The sequence below is a fragment of the Emydura macquarii genome, unplaced genomic scaffold (genome assembly GCF_026122565.2).
Source record: "Emydura macquarii macquarii isolate MOO-44397 ecotype Brisbane River unplaced genomic scaffold, CSIRO-AGI_Emac_v2 contig_3477, whole genome shotgun sequence".
Classification (NCBI taxonomy): Eukaryota; Metazoa; Chordata; order Testudines; family Chelidae; genus Emydura; species Emydura macquarii.
Window position 1 is genome coordinate 680,055 of NW_027133614.1, and position 20,675 is coordinate 700,729.

General features: G+C 48.8%; 1 protein-coding gene across 1 annotated transcript in view; it reads left to right on the top strand.

The window, feature by feature from the left end:
• Positions 1 to 4,068: 4,068 nt before the first annotated feature.
• LHX4 (LIM homeobox 4) overlaps positions 4,069 to 20,675 on the top strand; it is a 51,785-nt gene continuing 35,178 nt past the window's right edge. Inside the window, exon 1 of the mRNA XM_067535173.1 lies at positions 4,069 to 4,144. Coding sequence (XP_067391274.1) covers positions 4,069 to 4,144 — 76 coding nt within the window. The remainder of the gene's footprint in view (positions 4,145 to 20,675) is intronic.

The following is a 20,675-nucleotide window of genomic DNA, read 5'->3' on the forward strand; positions in this document are numbered from 1 at the left end:
GCTACTTGAGTGAATTCTCTTGTTTCTTTTTAACATTCATGGCCATGTATCTGTTTCTTTTCCTCCATTTTAACTGGTATTGTCACCGTGGAATATTTTGTTTAATTGGTGATTGTCAGCTATCCACTGGACTCATGGAAGCTTGATGTTGAATCTTGGAAGTCATCAAGGCCACTATAGCCCTGGACAGAAAGCCAGGAGATCAGGGCCAGCTAAGGACCTGCCCTGGGATTTTATTCTCAGCTGTGCTACTGACTCTGTTGCCTGGGACAAGTCACTTAACCTTTCTGTGTCTCAGTTTCCCAAGCTGTAAATTGAGATGATTCTTCCCTCCCTTTGTAAAAACCTTAGAGATCCATACATGAAAAGTGATATAGAGCTATCATCTATATTATTATAGTTAACATTGTCCTGATTAAAGAACCTACAAGCAATTAAAATTATATAAGTACCTAAGATAAAAAGATTAATGTGTGTGGAGGAATTATCTTTGAGAGTGTAACTTTTCACATGAACTTCTGAACCTTCTGGCTAGCTGGGAGTAGGTTATAAAACATATTTTCCTACTAACATATGAATTCTTTGGTTCTTCATCTTGGGACTTGTGTTCTGCCAGTGTGGGAACTTGTTCCTTTGATTGTTTCTGCCATTTACTGCTCCTTTACCCCAATGCTTGGTCTCATCAAACAAGGATATTAATAGTTGATCTAACAGTAATTTTTTTTGTGAAAATTGTAAGGAAAATATTGATATTTCGATGACATTATTTGTCAAAATCTGGAAAATTTCAACCAGCTTCAGAACTGGTCTAAAAATTTGTGTGTAAACTTTTGCTAAATAAATTTTAAAAATTTAAATCTTGGGTTTTTTAAATCAGTTTGACATCTTCATGAATTTACTTTCTCCTCAAAATCTGAAATTTTTGACCCACTCTAGATGATAGCTCCCTGTTTTTAAATTCAAGTCTATTGCTGTTTGCTTTTTGGGCTACTACACACAAAATTTACTAGCCAGGTTCATAATTTCTTCAGCCAAATTATTGTATTATGAGCTTTCCCCAAGGTTTAGCTCACTGCACTTGTGCCTTGAGACTTTTACTGAATTGACAACCCCAGGTGTTTCTGACCTACACCCCTAACGTCTAAAAATAACAATGTAATTAATAATCGCAGGGTCGGTCTGACGAAGCCGAGATAGGGGAGATCTTGAGTAAAAATCTCCTTCTGTAAAAGTTATTTTAACTGCAGGTGCAACAGGCTGGAGACAAGGAGGTAGATCCTCAACTCATGGTATAAATGTAGCGATGACTATTTATGCCATCTGAGAATCTGCCTCTGACATGGGACTGGCAAGGTGGGCACAATGAATCAGATTCATTCCAGTGGTGGTAGGAAGGGGGAAATAGTCGTGAGCAAGGGGGGCAGCTCCATACTTCGCCCCAAGAATGAATTTAGCCCAGAGCGTTTTACAAAATAGGTGGGGCATTCTCCCGTTTCCCTGTTTCCAACCGAGCATGGCTGCTTCTGCGCTGCGTGCTGGGAGGAGAGGAGGAAGGAGATAAATTGCTTAAGGATTTTCACAGGTACTTTTCTAACCAGTCTATTTTCTTTTCCGATCGCTTGCTCTGAACACTCCAGCTTCCAGATCTCGCTCATACTTTCACCCGTAAAACCCGAAGGGAGGGTGCGTGTGGGGAGAGGGCGAGGGAGGGTTGGTTGGTTGATTTCAGGCATTAATTGTCCAATCAGCTATTAAACCACTCAAAAGATTCCTCAATTCCTCGGTGAGAAATAAACGTTGATACTTTTCGTTTGCTGGTACCGGTCAGTAAATCAGCCCCAGGGATAGAAAACTAGGCACCGTTATCGTTTGGGTTTTTGCTCATTTTTTTCACTGATTTTTTTTCTATTAATAGAGTCCTGATCTTATCCTTTGCAAAGGACACTTCCCATCATGGTTAATATCTTTGGCATAGGGATGGACACGCATCCTAGGATTGGTGCAGGGTTCTTGCAATCCCTTGGGAACGGCCCGAAATACAGAAAGGGTTGGCATGCGTTAAGTCATTAATTGTTGCTCTTATTCCTTTAGCGCTACGATATGCCGTTTCAAAATCCTGCCCCCACCCAGCCCCCAGCCAGGAAAGCAGTCTGCCGTTAGGAATAACAGGCGCTGTAGGAAATGGCAAACATTGCAATATTTAAGGTGGAGCGCTGCATTTCTCAGGATGTCTTCCTTATGGCATCAGGGAAGGATTGGAAAAGTGCAATCGAAAGCCCCTGCGGTGGCTGTTTTCTTTCGTGGGTTTCACAGGAAAACGGGGGGTTCCGTTCCGAGGAGGTTTAGGGGCTGGCAAAAAAAAAAAAAAGCCAAAATGCTGGCGCTGTCTTTGCCAAAAACCCAGATTTGGGGCATTAGAGCCTCCTAATCTTGCCAGCGCCCCTTCTGAAGACTGGATCGAGAGGATGGGAAACACTAGCAATCCCCCAGTTCTGCCTGGAGCGAGAACTGGTCTCCGAGTCAAAGAAGACCGAGACTCAAGGCACCAGCCCAGCAGGTTAGGGGGATGTTGGCTGGTAAATATTGAAATTAACTAGCTGCCATTAGCGCCAGCCATGCCGCTCACACTGATCGGCCAGGCTGGGGCCGGCAAGCCTGGCCGGGTTCATCCATCTATTTCTAGCTATGTGAAGAGGCGATTTTAAAACACGTGTTTGTTTGTTTGTTTGTTTCCCACGATGCGACCTTTCTGCCCTAAATGTTCTAACGCATCCATGATTAGGACAGTTTTTCGGAGGGAAAGAGTGCCAACGACCGGACTGGGGAAGGTGAACTTCCGACTGGTTACAGCGAAATACACCCAGCTTTTCAAATGCCTGGAAACGCAACATGCAGTCGTTTAAAAGACGCTGACCGCCACCCGAGAACGAGAGAGCAGCGATGGTCGGAAACGCTGCGAAATGTAAAGCAGCCCCGGAGCTGCCGCTGCGTTTCAGGCTGGAGGAAGACGAAAATAAACCGCCGGGCCCAATCTGGATCAAGGGGAATTCCTTGGGAGCAGCCGCTGGTGGAAGCCAGCACCAGGCAAAGACTAAAGCGAGCAAGCAGCTGTGGCAGTGCTGCAAAATGCGGGACACGGTGGAAATTAGGAGCTTAATTTTCTTGGTGACTGCAGCGGAGCGAACCCCACCTGGGATGGGGGGAAGGCGGGGGCTGGTTTGTTGTTTAATTTTGTCCTAGGCCAGGCGTGCGCAGGTCGAGCCGCCTTTGCTGCAGACGTAGCAGGTTCTCCAGGCCCAGGGGAAGGGACGGGGCGGAGCGGCGGAGGGAAAGGAGGACTCGGGCCGATCAGCCGCAGGGGGAAGGGGAAGGGAGGGGAGGGAAATGGAGCCGCAGCAGGAGGAGGGATGAGTGCTAGGGACGGGAGTAACACGGCGTTGCCTTGCACCCAAAGGTGGGCTGTGGCTGACAGCGCTGACCAGGCCGGGGGAACAGGCAGGCCAGGGATGCTAGGAAGCGCTGTGCAAAGGCAGCTCCGACCGAGCCACCTGCTGCCGCCGCTTGTCTTTATAGCCCTCGGAGCGCAGGGGAGGAGCGGAGTGCCCGGCTCCTAGAAAAGGGCAGGTAGCCACGCCCATAACAGCACAGGCCGCGCCCACTCCGCCTGGTGGCCCCGCCCCTACATTCTTTACCTGGGCTCAAGCCTGTTGCAGTCCCCGCCCCGGCTTCCGACCTGATGTAAGGGGATTGGCTGGAGGGGGCGGGGCCTCCCTGCGGAAACTTACGTCACGCTCACTCCCTGCAGTGTGAATGAATCAAACCTGCCTTCAGGGGACCAGCATTCCAGCGAAAAGAGCTGCTGCAGCATCGCTTTAACCCAGGATACACTACCCCAGGACAGCAGGATCACAGGGATCTGAAGCAGACCAGGGCTAAAGCAGGGCCACGCCAGTCCTCCTGCACATGCAGAAGGATCAGCCCTGCTTGTCCGTTAACTTCATGCTTTGTTTTATTTTTATAGCGAGCTAAAATAGATCCGTTTATTTCATTTTTTTCGATTTAAATAAAATGATGCAAAGCTCAGCACTCACTACAGAAGGTTCTGTCAAGGGGCTTCCAGAGATCCTTGGTGTGCCAATGCAACGTAAGGAGTTTTTTTCCCTCATTGATTTAATAATAAAGAAAACCGGCAATGACAGAAGCCTAAATGGTGCAGGGAGGGTGGTTAACTGCGCTCTGAGATGGGGAGAGGCCAAAAAAAAAAAAAATTATGGACTTCAGAAATGTGAGGCGGGTGGGTATTTTCGTGGGAGGCGAATTCCTGCGAAGGGGGTGGATGGGGTTGTTTGCTTTCTTTTAAAAATAATCATGATATAGAGAGAATTAATAACCTCCACTAGGGAAGGAGAGCTTAGCAGAGGGTATGTGCAGGATGATTGTGCTGATTGGGGAAGTAAGGGGAGCCGCCAGGCAGCTAATGGGAAGTAAACAATCTTTCCAGATGAGAGCAAAATACTGATCCGGCAACCGGATCAACTTTAAACCGTCGTGCAAGAAGTTGGGAAACCCCCTTGTAGCTGCATGCTAAGGCAGAAGGAAGGGGGAACGCTCCGGAAAGTTCACACGTGTAGGGAATTTGTTGCGAGAAATGGGGAGCCCTCAATGCAAATACAGGTGGGGAAGCAGCCCCCCTACCCGGCCTCTCCTTGGGGATTGTTTTAGCATTGGTTTGTCAGAGTGGAATTCAGGGGAGCGTGGCTCAGAATAAGTTGTGAAATCGAATTCAGGAATATTTGGATATACGATATGCATATGTATGTTTATACACGTGTGTGTGTATATAAAATGTACTTGCGTGTGTGGTATATAATATTATAACGTGTGTGTGTGTACTGATATATACTGTATATATGTTTCTGTGCATGCATATACACTGATCTATACTATATAATATATATACTACTATATATAATAGCTATCTATATTATATTGGATGTATAACATAGACATTCATATTCCATAATATTCTTTGCTTGTCTTATGACACTGTATTTCTTGCTCTGTCCCCAATGCGGAGCAGGCTGAAGCTCCAGCCGTAGGTGCTCTGGCAAAGGGCTGGCTCCCTGCTCCGGTTTGAATGCGGCGTCTCTCTTCCGCACTCGCAGTCAGGGTGTTTTGATTAGAGAACGGATCTGGGGCACTTTCCCCTCGCGTGTCCGAGCCGGGTCAGACTCAGAGATGCCGCATTTGGCTTTGCCTGACTGTGCTTTGATAGGTTTCCAGGGAAGTCTCTGTGTGTGTCAGCTGAAATCCGGTTTCTTGAAATCAACCGGGCGCTAGGAAATGACAGGGGAACCAGTTCACGAGTTTTCTGCAAATGCGGCCACAGGTATCTGGTTCGCCGGCTGTCTAAGGGAGCGGGGAACCTTTCACACGGTGTGTGCGTGTTGTTATCCAGAACACTGTGTTGCTTGGCGTTGCATTGAGAAACCCCGCCTTGTGCTTTGAAGGATTTCGCTCGGAGATCCTTTTCCTTTTGCTAATTCACTCCAGGCCCGCGTCGCGTGTGCAGCAGTGAATGGCTGTGGTCACCCTGGGACTCCCCGGCAATCCCGGCCCCCCAGGTTAGCTCCTCTCGGCCGAGAGCTATCTGGAAAGTGAATGGAGCAGGCTGGAGAAGTGATAGGAAAAGTTAGGGACCTTGCTGGACTCTGAAGTCTTTGCTACGGGCTGAAGTGAAACCAAGCAGACGGCAAAGGGGGGTTAGTTTCCTGCGACAGCCAACAGGACACAAAAGGGGTGGTAAAAATGTCCGGGTATGATCGTGGGCGACGGAATAAGAAGCACGGGCTTTCAGCGCCTGGCCTTTTCCTTTATTTCTGTTGGATTCCTGGTGACCTTTCCAGATGTGGCTTTCTACCTGTGCTTCCCTCTCCGCCGCTAGAAAACGGGGGATTTCTTCAAATGCTGTGCAAAGCCCGGGCGGCCTCATTTGATTCCCCTTTTATGATCCAGTGGGGACATTTCCTCCTCTTGCTACTGAGTCTTAAAATCCAACTCTCCAACCCAATCTCCCGCATCCGAGAGAATTAGCTGGACCCGGCCATTCTCCCCGAGACAGAGCTGTCGGTCCGAAATAGGGGCCAACCTGTGTGCCCCGCATGTATAGCTCGGCTCAAGGGGTCTGTATGTATAATGAAGAGTCCGTTGGTTTAGTTCAAATACGGCGAGGTTATATTTAAAAAATCCCCCCTTGCATCCGCCTGTCCAAACACTGCGATCCAGATCTGGACATCTGGTTACTTACGCATGGACACAAATCTCCCTCATGTACAGATAGAAATACACAAACAGCTGGTTCGGCCTGGACACACAACGATTTGTATATCTGTATAGAGATTTGTCTCGATACGTAATTAAATACCTGCCTGGATCGATACCGTTATCTGTATAAGCACACAAATTGTTCTCCGTTTCTTTGCATACCCGTCCCGATGGTGTATGGAGATAGATGCGATATAGCCAGAGATACAAATGTATGTGTGGCTACAGATCTCGCTCTGGGTGTCTTCTTCTACAAATCTGGCTGTAAAACATCCGTGTATTGCCAGAGAGCGAGCCATACGCGCTCCGGGTAGATTCCCTTTGATCAGTTAATTCCCTTTCGATCACTTCCCATCTCTTTGTATTTTTGTTGCCTGCACTGTCCATGCCTCGGGTCAGTGGCTGGCAGAGCTGAAATTCCTGACCCCCGGCAGGCAGAAGATGCTATTTGCTACCCTCCGCCTGTCCAGCGGTTGTACTTGTGCATGGGGGTTGCTCCGGACCTGTAGATGGGGAAGGGCTCTGTGTCGGGGGGATGGGGGTGGGTGAGGGAGTGTCTCACCTGCTGCCCATTTTCTAAGGTCCAGCCCCTCTCTGCTGGGACAGGTCTTTAGGCAGCTCCTGGAACCCACCCCCCCTCCGCAGCTCCCCACTGGGCACTGGGGCGCAGGTGAAGGAGTGGGGGCTGCAGGACGCTCTGCTCCTGGAGGGGGCATTTAGGCCAGATTCTGGGGGATTCTGGCTTAGGCTGAATCTTGCTACTTCTCCGGCAGGAATCCCTCCATTCGGTCTGCACAAGGAAAGGAGGAGCGCTCCATGCCCTGAGCTCCCGGATTCTCTTTATTTGCAACAATAACGCCCCTCATGTTCCCCCCTCCTCCCAAAAAACCCCACCCCTCTTGCTTTGGAAATGTATCCAGAATAGCCCCGACACGGCGGCTGAATGGAGAGTCTGTGTCCAAGGTCTCCAAAGAGAGGAGTGCAGTCAGGCAGAGATCTGGCCGGCCGCTCTCCCCCTCCTGCTCTTGTCTCTCTTTTTTACCTTTGGAGGCGAGCAGGTGTGTTTGGGTTGGGTTTGGTTAAATAAACGCAAAAGCCGTGCGGAAAACCCCCTGGGCAGGGAGGAAAGATCTCTGCTGTCTTCACGCGAAAAGGAGGCGTGAGAAGCGGGTACCAATTCCAGCAGCTCGCGTTCTCCGTGTCGGCTGTAGACTGTTCACCTCTCACCTGTGTGCTTTGGTTACCGGCCCCAGGTTTTTTAGTTGCTCCTGGCTAGCGATATTATTTTTTTCTATCAGTGAGAAACCGAGTCCGATACCGATCTGCTTCGCTTTCTTTCGCTTCAGGGTGACTCTCCTGTTTTCTGTTTCCTCCAGACAGCGAAATAATAACAGGTTGTAGGCAATCGTCACCCTTGGTAATTGTGTTTTAAATCGGACTAAACAGGTACTAACCCATAACGAATAGGAGTGTTTGGTCGTGTCACCGTCCCCGCCGCCGCTCTCCCAGCACGGCTGAGAGAGGATGTTACAATTCCTTTCGATTCGAATTCAAGGAACCACCTGGCGCAGGAAGGAATTTCACTTCTCAGAGAGAAAAATCCTCCTTAACGGGCTGTAGGAGACACGGGGGCTGAGAACAGCGGAGGCCTCCGTGTGGGGTCTGATTCCTCTCTATGGCGGAGGCCCAGGACCTCCAGCGTCCCGGGCAATAGGGAAAATCACCCTGTGCTGTTTATGCCCGCTTTGTCCTGACCTGTGGCCAAACCCCAGGACGCCCCGGTCCTGTGCGCTGTCCCCTTTCCCTAGAGTCTTCACCAGCCCTGGCCTCCCGGTGCTGGCTGGGAGCTAATTTTAGCAGCTTTGTAGTTAAACTCCCATCTCTAGCTACCCGGGGCCCTTTTACACTGTGACACTAATCCGGCGGGGCAAGGAGGCAGGTCTTTTCCGGGTCTGGAAACCCGGGCTCCAGGATTGATTGACACCTTGAATTGCCCCATATGCAGCCCACCCGGAGCCACTCAGTGCTGGGGTCAAGGCCAAAGGAAAGGGCATTGCCCTACCTGCTTCCCAGCAGAGGGAACCTCCCCCCGTCTGTCCCTCGCCCACAGCCTTTCCATACCTGGGGCATGGGTTTCGTTCCTCCTGTTTGCGCAGAAGGACATTCCGCTCCGGCGGCAAGCGGGGTGAGTGGGTACTTAGCCGGGAGGGGAATCGACTGGCATGAGAAGAAAATCCGGGCATTAAGACCTTCGTTAGTTGATTGCGACGGGAGACCGAGATCAACAATTCCAGCAATATCTGTCTCCCCACAGAGAGCCAGACAGCTAGAGAAGCTATTTCTCTCTATAGATCTAATTGGGATTATTGAACCGATTTATCTCCTCACACGCACACAAATGTCATTGTTTTTATAGCCGGATCCGTGCAAAGAAAGAGAGTATTTGAATTGGAGATGCCTGGATAGGGTTTGTATCTATAGTCCTGCGTGTGTCTGTCGCTGCATCGTTCACCGGGCGGAGTGAATCGATATAAATGTAGAATTTGTGGTCTACAGACACACAAACTGCAGCTGGGTCGATGTGTATCGGTGCACGCCGGGCGAATTCTCCGTCCAGAAGAATGAACACAGATGAACTGCGTAATTTGCGAGACGCGCTGTGAAGGAAACCTCGTTATGCGCGTCCGGCTCTAGCCTGGTATCTGGGAAGTAGCGTTTAAAAGGCTAAACCGGTTGGTCTGGTTGGTAAAAGTCTTTATTCGCCGCCTTTAAAATCGTGCTGCCCCTGGTCAGCGCCTCAATCCGAACCGCCCCCGCCTGTGGGGTCAGCTCAGCTGCGGGAAGTCTTTGCACCGCGGAAACCTTCCTCTGCGTTTTGGGACAAGGCCGCGCCCCCCGGCCCCCGCCCGGGTTGCCTCGTGTTAATTTCGCGATTATCCCAGCGGGCTCACACCCTTCCCCCCTCCCCAGTCAGTCCTGTGGCCGGGAGGTTATCGACCGCAAAATCCCCTTTTCAAAGGGGAGGAAAGAAACGAAACCTGCAGGATTTCGGGAAGGGGGGAATGATTCCGCTCTGGCAATCTCCCGCCCGCCCCCACCCAGCCCGCTCGAGTTATTCTGTAGGAAGCAGCTCCCTGGCCCCCACTGCAGGGTGGATGGGGAAAGCCCCACGCCGAAGCGCTTTTCTGGGGTTGTGGAGTTTCGCCCTCGTATGTTTCCTTTCTCGCCCTCCGATCTCGCATGGCCCCGGCTCTTTCGGGCTGAGAGAAGAACCCCGCGTTTATTTCCTACCAACCCTCGGACCCGGATTTCGCCCCGGCAGCTGGAGAACAGGAATTGCCGGGCCCCCCACCCTAGAGGCGTGGGATTCCCCTCTCCTAGGCGTGCGCCGCCCCGCTTGCTCGTCGCGTGTCTTGATCGAGTTCCAGTTTAGTTCCAGAGGAGCCGGGCGCCGCGGGGCAGTTTTTAGGGCTATTGCTAAGGGCTCGATCCCGCGCGCGCTCGCTGCAGCACCTGAACAGGGGAAGCGTTTTGTAGCAGCAGGGACTGTTCTGCTCCGCAGTGACTTCCCCTGGAGTGGAGCCGGATCGGCCCCGAATTTGCCCCCAGCCCACCCGCAGCCGCGGCTGTGCTTCGCTTCGCTTCCTTCCAGCCCAATGCTGTCCCTTCCTCACCCGGACGAATAAACACAACTCGGGCTCCGGCTGATCTTGAGAGAGCAGAAAACCCACAGGGCACCAGAAAGTCCTTGTGTCAGTGTCAGGGCTGGGGTCAGACTCCCAGCTCCCTCCGCCTCCCCCGGGGAAGCTCCCCCTCGATCTATTTCCCTCTCCAAGGCTGCCTTTGCTACCTTCCCTGCCTTGCTGGCCGGCAGCTGTTCAGGGAGCCTCCCGCCCAGAAAAGGGCTCCCCGGCCGAAGGGCTGAGAGCGGCTAAAGAGGGAGACAAGCACGGGGCGCTGTGCAGCGCGGCTCTCTGCAGAGCGCTCAGGTCAGTGTCTGCTCACGGCCAGACCTGGGCGCTCACTGACGTTATTCCTCCACCTCCTCCCCGAAAACAAACTTTAACCAAACCGCGGGGCTGGGGCTAAGGGAAACGTCCCCAGCCGTTACTCTACATGTCCGCGATTAGCTCCCAGCCCGCACACACTCGTTCCCCGCCCCGTCTGCGCCCAAACATCGCGGCACTGAGAACCCGAGAAAACTGCCACAGACTGAGGGGAAGCGTCTGCACTGGTGCCGCTGGCCCAGCTGAGAGGAGTGGGAAGTCACTGCGGGGCTGAAATCGTTTTCAGTCGGTTTTTCCGGGAGGAGAAGAGCGGATTCGATGCGTTTATTCCGCACCGAAATGCGATCATCGCCGAGCGCATTTGAAGTGGCGCGTGATCCGAAGCTGAGCAAAACAGGCGCATCAGCTGTGTCTGACTTCTCCTTCTCGCACCTGCTCAGACCCAGGTCTGCTGCAGGCGTTGGCTGGTAAATTACCCAGTGTGGCCGTCCCGAGAGCCTGGGGGCTAAACTGGGGGCCAGTTTTTACTCCGGATTGCCTGGCTTTCGCCGTCTGTCTCGTTCACTTTATCTTTGGTTTACGGGAGGTTTTTTGGCTTTAACAATTGTGATGAGTCTCATTTTCCCGGGCGGGGGAGGCCGAGGTACTTGAGTTCACGGGCAGATCCCGGGACTAGCGATCAGGAGACTTGGATGTTCCTGACTTTGCAACTCCCTCATTCTTCGGGATTGGGAAAGTCACGTCAAAGCCAGATTGGCTCACCCCGCTCCGGGCTGCAGAGTGCGTTATTGGCCGTTTGCACGGCCGGCCCCAGGGCCAGGGTGGCAAAGCGTGGCCGGAACCCCTGGGAAGCGCCTGCAATCCCGGGGTGACAAGTGCTCCGTCGATGCAAAGCCGCTGCGGAATGTTCTGCTCCTGCCTCCGCTTCACTCCCTGCCGCGGGACGGGTCCAGCCGGGCTGAGACTCGGGGGCGCCTCGGCACGGATTGAAACCGGTCCGTGAACGCGCGTATCGTCAGCCCCGGGCCTCCTCGGGTGTGAGGTCAAAGGAAGGAGCGGGTGTGAGTCGGAGTGAGCGCGGCGCGGGGACAAAGCGAAGCACCAACGCGCCTTCGGACTCGGCCGGATTGTGGGTGTGTGTGTGTGTGTGTGTGGGTGGGTGTGTATGTATGCGTGTGCTCGGCGAGACGCGAAGCGGGCCGCAGGGCAGGTGAGGCGCGCCTAAAAAATAACGCCGAGTTGTTACTGCCCCACCCCGAGTGACTGGCGCAGCGATCCGGATTCCTGCGCTCCGGTCCGGTCCGCTTCGCTTCAGGGGCGCTACTGACGGAATGTGAATTCTCGGCCCCCGGAGACAGTATCGGTTTGACCCGTGTGAACACGGCGCTTTTCCCGTTCTCGTTAAAGGGTCAGAACGATCCGATTCTGAACGAACCGTTTCCACGGCTCTATCCTGGGAAGAGAATCGGGGGGCAAGGGGGCTGTTAGTTTAACTGCAAATTAAACCAAGCACAACACCATTTTCTTCTAATTTCGGGAAAGCAGAGGACTAATAAAGACCCAGCTGATTTAAACCCAATGTTCTTTTAATTGCTTTCAGCCTGTGAACTTCTAGCCGGAGATGACATTTTTAGGGTTGAATTATGAACCTCTCAGTAATGGAAATACTGACACCATCTTAACTAGCGAGGCACCCCTGCTCCTGCTCTGATAAATGGATACTAGGGCTGGGCTCTGACGTGCCGTCATTTCACGCAGAGCCCGTGGCAGCTTTGCGATCAAAGCGGTGGCAGCATTTGGCCCATTCTAGCTGAGGAAGTGGCTGGCAGCGCCTCTGCTTTTACCAGATCTGAATTTGTCCCTCTCTCTTTGCCCCCCCGCCACTAGTTTTTCATTCTATTTATCTTCTAGTCTCAGTCTTGGGGACAGCATCGGTGGGGCCTGATCCTGTGAAGTGGCGGGTGCACTCAGCTCCCCCCCCCCGGCTCTCACTGAAGGGGACTCAGCACCTTGGAAGAGAGGCGTTTTTCAGCCTGATCCAAACCCGATTGAAGGCAATGGAAAGAGTCCCGGTGACTTAAAGGAGGTTGGATCATGCCCTTTATATGGAATAGCTGAACAAACTGACTGTTGTTATATGATGTCTTAGGGGAACATGATACAAGTGCAAAAATACATGAAGAAGGTAAATAATGAGTAAAAATATGTTTAGGCTGGTGCCAAGGACATAGCCTGATGGTGTAGGGTGGGGTAATAGGATGACTCTAACAAAGGGGAAATTAAGGGTGAATCTCAAGAGAAAATCCTGCTTCTGAGATCTGTTAGGCTGTGAAATAGCCTCCCATGGGAAGTGCTCGAAGCCCCATCATTTGGAACTTAGGCTAAACCACAGTCCTGCACTGGTCCCCAGGGAATAGATTAGCTGGTCTTTTCTAATCCTCTTTTCTATTACTCTAGTTAAAAACTCAGCCTCCCCCAGATAAAAAGCGAGTGAAAGTGAGCACTATCTGGGCAATGTGTGATCTCAAATAGTTAAAGACAAAACACAGTTCTCAGCGTTATTAGACTAAAGCAAAAATTAGAATGAGAGAGGCCCTAAATCCTGGCAGCACTGGATTCCTATTCCAGCCCTAGAGGGAGGTGCTGAATGATGCAGAGAGAAGTCAAAGGAAAGGAGATGCACTGTTAATTGACCGATGATGTTGTCTACCACTGTGAGTGACCCTCAGACTAGTTCAGGGCTGGAGTCTGGAATCCAAATCAGTGTTTTGAGGAAATTTTCCTCTCCTTTAGACTGGAGTAACCCCACTGGGCAGAATTTGGGCCTTTCAGAAATTCATTCAGGCTGGCAGCGCTTCTAATGGGTCATCTGGTACAACCCTCTTCAACACGGCAAGACTGAAACAGTCTCCTCTCTGAATATGCAGGAGCATAGCTCCTGGACACCAGAAGCAATCCTAGTTTCTTCTGAGAGATTCCCATTTCCTCTTGGGAGAGCTTGCACAAAATCCATTGCTTCTGTGAAAGTTCCTTTCTCCACACCTATCTTACCAATACTCCCAGTGCTTAGGGGAACCCGGAATTGTCCATCTGCATGGCTTTTTGTAGGTTCAGGAATTCCAACTGGTTTTCAAAATCCTGGATGGTGAGACTCAGACCATATCCTAGTTAGACAAGGGTTATGAAATTTATTGTAACCAGACAGTTAAACCTCATCTATTTATCTACCTATCTAAACATTTTTGTAGATGGGCAGATATGAATATATACAACTGACTGTATGATAGATCATATTTTAATGTTTATTTAGGGTTGCTGAGAACAACAAGCCATGAAATGAACCTCAAACCCTTTGTGCATATCACCAAGATGCCCCAAGAGATAGCAGCCACATGCTATGAACAATACTATGCTATGGTCACCAAATGTACAATTTTAATTTGTATTTAATGATGTTAGTAGAGTGCAGAGCAATAGCTGTAACACACATCCCACCTTTCTTTCCAAATATTGTTTTTTGGGGTATTTTATCACCAAAGTTGAAGTCAATTCCATCTTAAAACACCCTACTTGGGCCAAGGGCAGCATACCAATCAGCGAACGAGAAACCAGTTGTATGGGATTCCTTCTGTCTTTTTTTTTTTTTTTCTCTTAGTGTCGTTTTCACTGTATAAAATTTTCCTTTCTGCTCTCCAGTCTGATTAATGAATCTGGGACTATCTGAAGACATTTTACTGCAGTACAGCACCTGAAATTCCTTTAAAAAAAATTAGGCCAGATCCTGAGCTAGTGTAAATGGGCATAGCTCCATTGACATTGGTGTAACTACTCCAGTGGAGCCAAGCTGAGGATCGGCCCATTCACTCTGTTTCTGACCTTATCTCATGTAACAATACAGAGCTTAATCTTGCAGTCCTCACTCAGGCAAAACTCCCATACACTTCATTCAGTACTTCTGGATGTCCCTAAATTCCATCCTTAGAAATTACATCACTGTTTCCGTAGTAACTAAGGCACTTCAAGAAGGAAAGAGCAGAGCAGCATTGTATTTTATTTTATTTTTTTTTTTCAAAAAAGGACAAAAATTAGAGGCCTAAACAAAATATGTGGGGGCGGTGCTGCTGCAGTAAAGTTTTCATTGCTGCTTATGCGGGTATAGCTACATAATTCACGCGTAGCTCAGGCAACCAAGCATAATGTGCTCACTGCAAACTCCTAGCAATAAATTCTTTACACTGCCCCACGTTATGGGCCCAATCCTGCACTAATTACATACACACAGTTCCCAGTGACGTGGGTTCCAGGTCTGCAAAGAAGGTAGGGTCAGATCTATCTGTCTATAACTATCTAAAATTTAGTTCCATGTAGTGTGTGTGTGTGGGGGGATCTTTCCAATGCGATATTAAAAACTGAGCTCCTGGCTGCTGTGCATGGACCTTAAGGATCCTCTAACATGGTCATTGGTCAGCAAATGTCATCTCCTCTATTGCTGTGCAGTGTGCTGTGCAACGGTCAGCCAGGCTCTCCATCCCCAGAGGTGGCTGCATGTCACTAGTGCTGTACGTATGTAGCCTGTGGAACTCTTTGAGAGTGCATTATCTTGTTTATTAAACCTGCATTTAAGAAACAAGACCACTTGATGACCAGACTGAGGGGCAGGTGGGATTTTGGCTTTTACTTTATTTATAATCATTTTAAAGCTGCACATTGGTAGAAGTATTGAAACCTTGTATCTGTTTGATTGCATCCTTCTCTCCAGGGCAGGGACCCTGCCTTCATAGGTGTTTGTGTGGCTTCTAGCACAATAGAGCCCTCACCCTCATTCAGGCTTTGGGGTGATACTGCAATGCACATGTTAAATAACCTCCCTCCCCAAAACTGAGATCCAGGTCGGGAGCTGGCCTTGGCATGCCTCAGATTTCAGGAACATTCATAGACGACGGGTTTGGTTCAGTCTATTAAAAAAAATAGGGATCATTTGTAAAATTCAGATTTGGATGACCGAAAGTTTGGGGGCTCTGTTGTGGGGTTTGCTTTGGGACCATGTCCATTTAGGATTCTCTTGGATTATCACTGCATTTTATTTCTGCAGCAGTGACACACTGATGTGAAGAATTTCAGGGAGTATTTCCCAATCTGTTTTGTTTCAATAATTCGGTTTGGTTTTTTATTCCTGATGGGGCTAGAGAGTGACATAAAGATGAAGCCGGTGTTATAAATCATTCCAGCCGCTGCTGTGATCTAAAACGTGCTGCTGGTGAATGGCACCCAAACAGACTACACAGTGTCTGTCAATCCATCACTCCAAAACCCTTGTGAGTCCAACGAGGACTGATACCACAATCTGAGAACTAGCTACGTTTATTTTAATGCTGATAATAGGGTAGTGCCACGTTCTGCCCTGGCTGGTGCTTATAACAGGAGCTGGGATATATGCTGAGCAGATGCATCCTCTGCTCCTCCTAAAAAGCTGCCAGCACAGGCAGAATTCCATTGGGCAGGCAGGACTGTGGGACACCTGGAGCAGGTCACGCACTCCTGTAGATTTTTAACAGTGAGGGTAATTAACCATTTGGACAATTTACCCAGGGCTGTGGTGGATTCTCCATCGCTGGCAATTTTAAAATGGAGATGGGATGTTTTACTAAAAGATCTACTCTAGGATTTATTTTGGGGAATTCGCTGGCCTGTGCTGTACAGACTAGATCAGTGGTTTTGCACCTTTTTACATTTGTGGATCCCTAAAACATTTCAAAGGGGGGTAGCGACCCCTTTCGAAACCTTAGACATAGTCTACGGACCTCCAGGGGCCCGTGGACCACAGGTTGAAAACCACTGGCCTAGATGATCACGGCAGATCCCTTCTGGCCTTGGAATCTATGAAAAGCCACAGCGTTTATCCGTGGCGCGCTCATGCTGTACATCACAGCTGACAGGACATCTAGTGAAGAGCTAATCATAAAGTACTCCCTAGCCACCGCTCCAAGACTCTTCGGTGTCATGGTGCATGGGCCTGTTCAGGAATCAGGTGTTGCTCTAAAGACCTCATTTGAGTGCAAAGGAAGGATCCTTCTCTGCTATGTGTCCTGGGCGATGTCTCCCTATGATTTCTTTCCCCTTCCAATGAAGCTGCACAGCAGAAGGACAGGTCCTAGCCCAGAGCATTCACTTACTCAGTAACAGGGTTTTCCAACAGAGTTGTGATTTGGGTGCCTTGATTTGTAGGTGCCCAATCTGAGTCACTTTAAAGCAGTCTTACTGTCAGAGCGTGGGTGCTCAGCCCTTTCTTGATATCTGGCCTCTTCATGCTGTCTTGGAAATGGAGGCAGTCAAAATCACTCTTTGCTTTTGAAAATCCTGGCCAGAAATCCATCAGTAACTCATTTCTGGAATGCAACATTAAACTACACTATTTCAGTTTTTTTCTTAACATTGGTTGAAGAGCATATTAAAAAATTCAAGGCACAGAGGAATTTTTAGATTATTTAAAAAAAAAATCTTGAGGGTTTTTTCCCTCCCAAAATAAATGCTTACATTAAAAAAAAAAACCCAAAGCAAAATTACTAACCAGCTTTTTAGCCAGTGGATTATAATGTTGTCACTGTATAATGAAGCCTGCTTGGGTTGCAGGTGGGCATCTTTGAACCAAGGACTTCTAGCAATAAGAACATGGGCTTTTTTCACTTAAGCTAAAAGAGAACTTTTCCTAGCTGCCAGCCGTAGTAGGCTCTTCTCCTTTTATGTTATCCAGCTGCTAGAGGAAGTGTGAGGCCTGCTGTGTGTTTTTATGGGTTACAAATGCTGTTGCAGAGAACTGGAGGATCACAGAATTTGGCCTGACCAGTGTGTAGTGATGCACACAAATCATGCCGTGCAATTGCATTTTATAACTCAAGCCTTGTCCTGTGCTACTGTTTATCTGTGTACTGTAAGGCTGATTTGTTTTTTTTTCCATACGGTATCGGAACCATCCTGGGCAGGTTGATTCTATGCTGAGGTTTCTTTCCTGTAGGTCTGAGGTTCATGCGACCCTGTCTCAGCCAATAGCTAGAGCCAGTAGAGTTTGCCTCTAATAACCATTGATCATCTGCTGTGGGAGAGCTTCCGTGCTAGGCTATTCTAGGTCACATAATTCTGTCTCCTCTTATTGGACACTGCTGTCTGCAGTCTAGAGTCATCATAAATAGATGGTTGGATGGACGGGTATGTAGATACATAAGGACAAGTGTAATGAATTTGTGAAGATAGATACACAATCAATTAAGCAGCACCGTTAATCTAATTATGTATGTTGTGGATAACTATCTGCCACTGAAAGACAAATGCTGAGGTAAAGTATTTATCAAAAATACTGTAAGCGCAGAGGTGAAGATGAGACATTTGTTGTTAAAGAGCTAGACAGTAATCTGGTCACAGATTATAATTCCATTAACATTATTCCTATTATGCCAAATAATTTAGTTCAAATAAATTAAATAAATGAAAGACATATGATGGCAGTGGGAGAGCTGACCCCAAGGAAGGCAATTCCATTTAAAAAGGCAAAACAGGCACATTGATTCTATTTAATATCTTTTTTTCTTTATTCTTTTGGTCTTTGACTGGAAGAGTATTTTTCCCCCTCTGATTCTTGTGTCACATGGACCTTCCGGAGGGTCTGGATAGGGCACCCCTTGTGACCCATAAACTCTTTGCATTTAGCAACATGGGATCACTCAATGAGCAAAGGCCTGGGATCAAGAATTTAAAAATAGTTTTTTATACATCTGAGAATGGGGCCCAGAGGCCGCTACCAAGGTTGTGCTAGCCGCTGTACGTACACATGATAGGAGACCATCTTTGCCCTGACTATCTTGTAATCTCAATAGTTAAAACAGTATTATCATCATCCCACTAGAATCATAGCCACGGGGGGACTGAGATTAAGAGATTTGCCAAAGGTTAAACCCACAGGCTGTGGCAGGGTTGGGAACCAAATGCAGGTCTCTTGACCCCTAGCTCAGTGCCTTAGGCTATGTCTACACTACAAGAGAAACTGGTGGCCCAAAGTCTCACAGCCCGGCTGACTTGGGGTGGCAGGCCTAAAAATAGCAGTGCAGACATTCAGGTTGGGGCTGGAGCCCAGGCTCTGAAATCCAGACAGAGGAGAAGGTCTCGGAGCCCAGGCTCCAGCCTAGCGGGAATGTCTGCACTGCTCTTTTCAATCCAGTGGGCCTGCGTCAATTGGTGCGGGCTCTGAGACTCGGTGCACAGGCTTTTCTTTGCAGCGTAGACATTCCCTAAACCACAAGGCCATCCTTCCCTGCAACCAGCCCCAGCCCTCCAAAGCAGCCCTGAAAACAAATGAGAAAGCTTCTGCACTCCTCACTGCCACCGCCTCATGAGACGCTGCATTCTGATTGGCTCAGGAGCTGAGTGTCTACATGCTCCTGCCAATCAACAAACAGCTTTATCAGAAGTCCGGTTTAGGTGGTTTGGGTTTTTTAATGTAACCAGTTTCTGAGAGCAAACTGGCTTCAGGCTGGCCAATGTGTGTGAGCTTTAAAAAGCATATCAAATAAATAAGCCAATCAGCTTGTCTGTTTCATTTTGGTACAATAGGGTAACTCTTTCCTGACTGGTCTCTGGATTTGTGGCAGCATAAAAATGCCCAAATATTTACTGCTAGTCAGTCGTCCGGATACCACAGAACTGCCCAATAGACGAGTGAAAGGAAGAGCTGATGCACAACCATCTCCTGTGATGTTACACTCCTGCTACTGGGCATATTTCTTTAAAAGCAATCATTTTTTTATGCAGACTTTCACAGCACTTTCTGCTTATTCTGAGCTGTAGACAGATAAAATGCAGATAAATATCTAGCTATCCAGAGCTATATAAGATGTCTGTCTATAGACAGACATTTTATATGAGTCTCGATAGCTAGATATATATCTTGCTTTTATACTGAGCCTCTCACCCCAAAACATTTCAGAAGCTCTTTACAAAGCATAAATACTGTACAGTGGGATAATTTCAGGCAATAGTGAAATGCAGCCACCATTGGTGTGGAACAAGGTAGCCATTTAACAGAGCCCAGGAACACCACACAACAACATAGGTCAGGAAGCGAAGGAATGCTACTGTATCCCACTGACCCGGCAGGGGCTGTGAGAATGGACGAACTACATGCCAAATGTATGCTCGGATTTGGTGGCTGCTGTTGGATTGCCGCCCAGATCTGTGTTGCAGAGGAGAATTTTTGCATAGCACTAGATAATGTCTCCCTTCAAGCCAAATACCTGGACCTACCATCCAAATCTGTTTCTGCTGGCAATAATGCGCCCCATGATCTTGGTGTGTTAACTCTGTACTGATGTCGCTCTTCTGTCGCTTCTCTCTCTTTCTCTGTTGGCATGATCCATTAGATACCCTGCTGATGGGCCTGGACTCATCAGCTATTAGCGTATTTCACCCTAGCACACTGTATGGCTGTGTTGCCTTCTGGTAGCTGCTCTATATAAGAGGATAAAAACCTTCTGTATCTGACAACTAGAGGAGTTACTCCTTTAACTTACGCTGTAGAGGCTCATGCTTTTAATCAAGCTACACACCAAGACATGTGGGTGGGTGGGTATATCAGCACTTACGTGCTCGCTGCTGAATACTCACATGTCATATTAGGATTCCTCACAGATTCCTTTGTTTTGAAGAATTACATGTATCCTGCCTTGTCCCTACGCCTCACAATCCATTGTCCCATTGGCAGGGACTGGTAGCACCACCTATTACCAAGGTTGCCTGAGAACTTCCATTAAAAAGACTCAGTTTTCAATTGCTTGTAACTTTCCATGACTTTGACTGGGTGGACTGAACTTTTCCATGCTGGGTGTCTGTCTCTGGCTGAATTGTTTTGGAAAATTTGAGCCAAAATGGTTCAACCATTTCCAAGAAAAAGGCTAGGGGGAAATATGTTGTTTTGCTCATGTTAAAAATATTTGGTGACCTTTCTTTTTTGAGCTGCTTGAGTGCTCCCATGCTTTGGATCAGGGACTTGCAGTTTGGAAGCGGGAAGGGCAGCCTTTTGTTGGCCTCGTGAAAAGCCACCTATGTTTGGCCACACAAGTTTTCAGCCTTTGAAAAACTGCAGTTTGCACATGCTCAGTAAAGACTTGTTAGAACTGTTCAGCTTAATTCCACAAAGACTTTGTCCATGGTGGGCATGCCCCAGCCTGGGGCTAAGCAGGACTTTCCCAGCATCTGCAGGTCCCAGGGCTTCAGGCCAAGCAGTGGCAGTGGTGGCGCAGGAAGCCTGTCTCTTCATGTGCTCTCACAGCCCCCCCTTGAGGGGACAAGAGCCAGACC